We start from the raw sequence: 3249 nt of genomic DNA, 5'->3' as shown, positions 1-3249 counted from the left end.
GGAGGAAGACGAGGAGCTGAGGGTCCGGCCTGAATGCTTGTAGGCTGCGACAAGCTCCTGCAGCCGCTCCGGCGTGGGCTCCCACTTGGCAAAGCCGGCGCTGTTCTGCAGGAAGATGACGGCTGTGTTGTGCACAGCCTTGTAGTACATCTCCTCTCTGCAAGGGAAGAGCGCAGACATCAGCACCTCCACTGGCCCCTGCCCAAAGTCGACACCCACCCCTCCTCTTCCTGCCTGCAATCATTAGGACAAGTATTCACCTCTGCCCTTCCTCTCATTACGCTGAGGAAATGCAGGCACAGTGCGGCCTTCGGCAATTCCGTGTACAGCCGAGGCTCCGGAGCTTTCAGAGGGAAGCACTGATGCAGCAGAGCTGTGTTGCTCTCTACCAGCACACGTGCTGGGGGACCTTGCTGTCCATACAGAAGGGACTCAGCACAGTGAGGCATCAGTCCTAACCAGTTATGGAGAGCTTTAGTGTTCAGGCACTTGTGGCTTAAGCAAATTGTTGCTCAAACTTGTTGCCTCAGCAGCAGAGCAGGGGTCAGACTGCCCCCACCGCCCCTTGCCTCGGCTCCCTGCAGTGACACTCAGCTGCTGCAGCACAGGTGGCTCACATGCCCAAGGACTGGCAGAGGAGCACAGAGCAGCACCACAGGTGTGCCCTGTTCTGGCTGGACTCGTGCCCAAGGCGTGTACCTCTCACAAGCTCTGTTAGCAGTCATTAAACTGATATGGAATTCACAATGCTGTCTGCCCATCCTAAACACCCAGGGTGATGATGCGCTACATTTGTCCTTGCCTGCTCCCTGCTTCCCACTGATCTCAGTTGGGAGAGGATATTTCTGTCACACAGCTTCAGAGCCGTGTTCCCAGAAGGATCTGAGAACAAAGCCTACTTTTTGCAGACGTGCTGGGACCCGCTGCGGTACTCGTGATCGAAGGCTGGCAGGATGAGCTGGTGCCGCTTGAACTTGCTCTGCTCCATGCGGGTCAGGGCTGGCGTGGGGGGGTCTCGCCACTCGGGGATGAAGACGATGAAGGAGAGCGGCTCGCTGGAGCTCTCCAGCAGTTTCTAGCGCAACAAGGAAAGGAATAATCTCAGCACTGGCTGAGCAATGACGTGCCTAACGAGTCCTGTGGAAACGCTTCTGCTTTGAGAGCAGTGCTGCAGCCGTCACCCTCCTCTGCCCCACCGTGAGGGGGCAGGAGTGGTGGGGAGCACAGAACAGATGGCACAGCTCTATCCCGAACAACCCCACTGGTGAGCAGACATACCTCAAAGTGAGAGACCATGGCATCCATCAGCTCCTCACAAAACGGAGGATTTGCCTCAAAAGAGCCACTTATAGGGAAGAAATCCAGGCACGGGCTGGAGAAAAAGGCAAAGATCTCTATCAGCTCGTCCTGAGTCATCCCACAGGCATGCACCCACACAGACACACAGCTGGGGAACATAAGACTCACCCCCTGGATCCAAAATACCCGTCTGTGTCCAAGAAGGCCGAACAGTACTGTTTAAAATAGCAATTCAGGGGCGAGGCAAAGCATTCAAAACTCACTCCGAAGAGCTTGTGAAGGACTTCGAAGACATGCACGGGAAGTGCCCCTTGCAGACCAGTCCCTTCGTAGAGACCCACACCGAACATCATCTGAGGAGAGCAAACCCTGGTGAGCTGTGCCTGCTGCTCCCTTCACTGTCCCAGGGCCACACGTCCATGCACCTACTCCTCTACGAAAGCAGGGCCCCCTCGTCCTTTCTCAAGTTCATGTAGGTCCCTGCATATACCCAAGAATGCTCTTTAGAGATTTCATCCAACTGTGGCCCCACAAGCCATTGCTTTTCATGTGTAACTCCAAAAGCCTTCAGCTGCCTCTTAGAGTCACAGACTACTAACGATTTCCTTCACAAAAATCTTTATCCTCACTGACATCTCCTGTCAAAACCACAAACGCTCCCCAGACCACAGTCTTACACAGTTCACAGACATCAGCACACTGGGAGCAGAAAACAGGCCCTGTTTAAAGCCTGTATTGCTCCAGACTCCCAGAGACATGGCTCTTCCCAGATCACAAACAAATTCAGTCCCCAGTGCTGCCATGGCTTTCTGATGCACAGCTGTGGGGAGAACACACCTGGTATCGACGGAGAAGGCACCAAACCCTGGGCAGGAACTTTTCAAAGCCCGAGTCGTCGATGCAGCTGTACCGATAGAGAAGCCACTGGAAGAGAAAGCCCAGCACTGAACACACCAGGAACAGCCAAGGTATGGAGGTTGTGCACATTGTGACAGGGAGAGGTATGCTGAGGAACAGGAAAAGCAGCTGAGCTCTGCGGGGAGGTGTGTCAGCACATCTGCTGTCACCACGTGGGCACCAGCTCGTCACTACCATGAATGAACCACCACACCAGCATGTGTGTCTCAGCAAGGGCTGCCTCGCTGCGAGTACAACGTTCTGGCAGCACAGCAAATATCCAGAGCACACCCCCAACACTCGTGAAATACTCCCAGCAGGACCTTGACCCCAACTGAGGTGAGAGCAGCTGTCCCCATTCCTGCAGCAGCGTCTGACAGCCCTGTGGGATCAGCTGGCCATCCTCTGCCCAGCACCCCGAGGAGCAGCAGGCCTGGCCCCAGCCCTTACCAGCTTGCTGAAGTAGTTGCGGCTCACTTTGACCATCTCCCCCTTGTACCGCACACACGCCACGTTGTTCTCCATGTGCATCTCCACACTGGGGAGCGGTGGGGAGGGGATGGCCAGTCTCACGGGGTAGCAGTACACCAGCCTGTCCTGGACCTCAGGAGCTTCTACCTCAGCTATGGAGAACAGAGATAAAGGCAGCCCATGAGAAGCCAAGGGGATTTGGGAGCAATCTTCCTTCCATCTCAAAACACAGAGTGACCCAAATAGGGCTAAAGAGCAGGGTGGTCCCTCCAAAAACAGCTTGATGGTCCTTTGCAGGTCTCATAGGCAGCTACATAGGTTCAAAGCTGATTCCCTCAATTAATTCCATCTCCCACTGCCAGTGCACAGAGAGGACCCACTTCACAGCATTTCCCCACCTCCTACCCAGCAGAGCTGCAGACAGCAAACAGCCACCCCAGTGTCCTGAGGCATGTTCCAGACACACAAGTACTTTCCTGGTTGCCACTGCTTCTATGTCAGTTTACCCCAAACTAATCCAAAGGACAATAAATATTCCCAGGCTGCCAAGAGCAGGAGGCAAAGGAATCTCCCTGCCACCTT

At 54.8% G+C, this 3249-nt stretch overlaps 1 protein-coding gene across 1 annotated transcript in view; it reads right to left on the bottom strand.

Annotated features, from left to right (window-relative positions):
* Positions 1-6: 6 nt before the first annotated feature.
* PCIF1 (PDX1 C-terminal inhibiting factor 1) overlaps positions 7-3249 on the bottom strand; it is a gene marked incomplete at its 3' end in the record, with an annotated part of 7877 nt that continues 4634 nt past the window's right edge. Inside the window, exons 10-15 of the mRNA XM_009072367.1 lie at positions 2647-2819; positions 2137-2223; positions 1468-1652; positions 1279-1372; positions 900-1075; positions 7-157 (exon numbers count right to left, since the gene is read on the bottom strand). Of these exons, the coding sequence (XP_009070615.1) occupies positions 7-157; positions 900-1075; positions 1279-1372; positions 1468-1652; positions 2137-2223; positions 2647-2819 (866 nt within the window). The remainder of the gene's footprint in view (positions 158-899; positions 1076-1278; positions 1373-1467; positions 1653-2136; positions 2224-2646; positions 2820-3249) is intronic.

The sequence above is a fragment of the Acanthisitta chloris genome, unplaced genomic scaffold (assembly GCF_000695815.1).
Source record: "Acanthisitta chloris isolate BGI_N310 unplaced genomic scaffold, ASM69581v1 scaffold31883, whole genome shotgun sequence".
Classification (NCBI taxonomy): domain Eukaryota; kingdom Metazoa; phylum Chordata; class Aves; order Passeriformes; family Acanthisittidae; genus Acanthisitta; species Acanthisitta chloris.
This window is presented reverse-complemented; position numbering and strand designations above follow the sequence as displayed.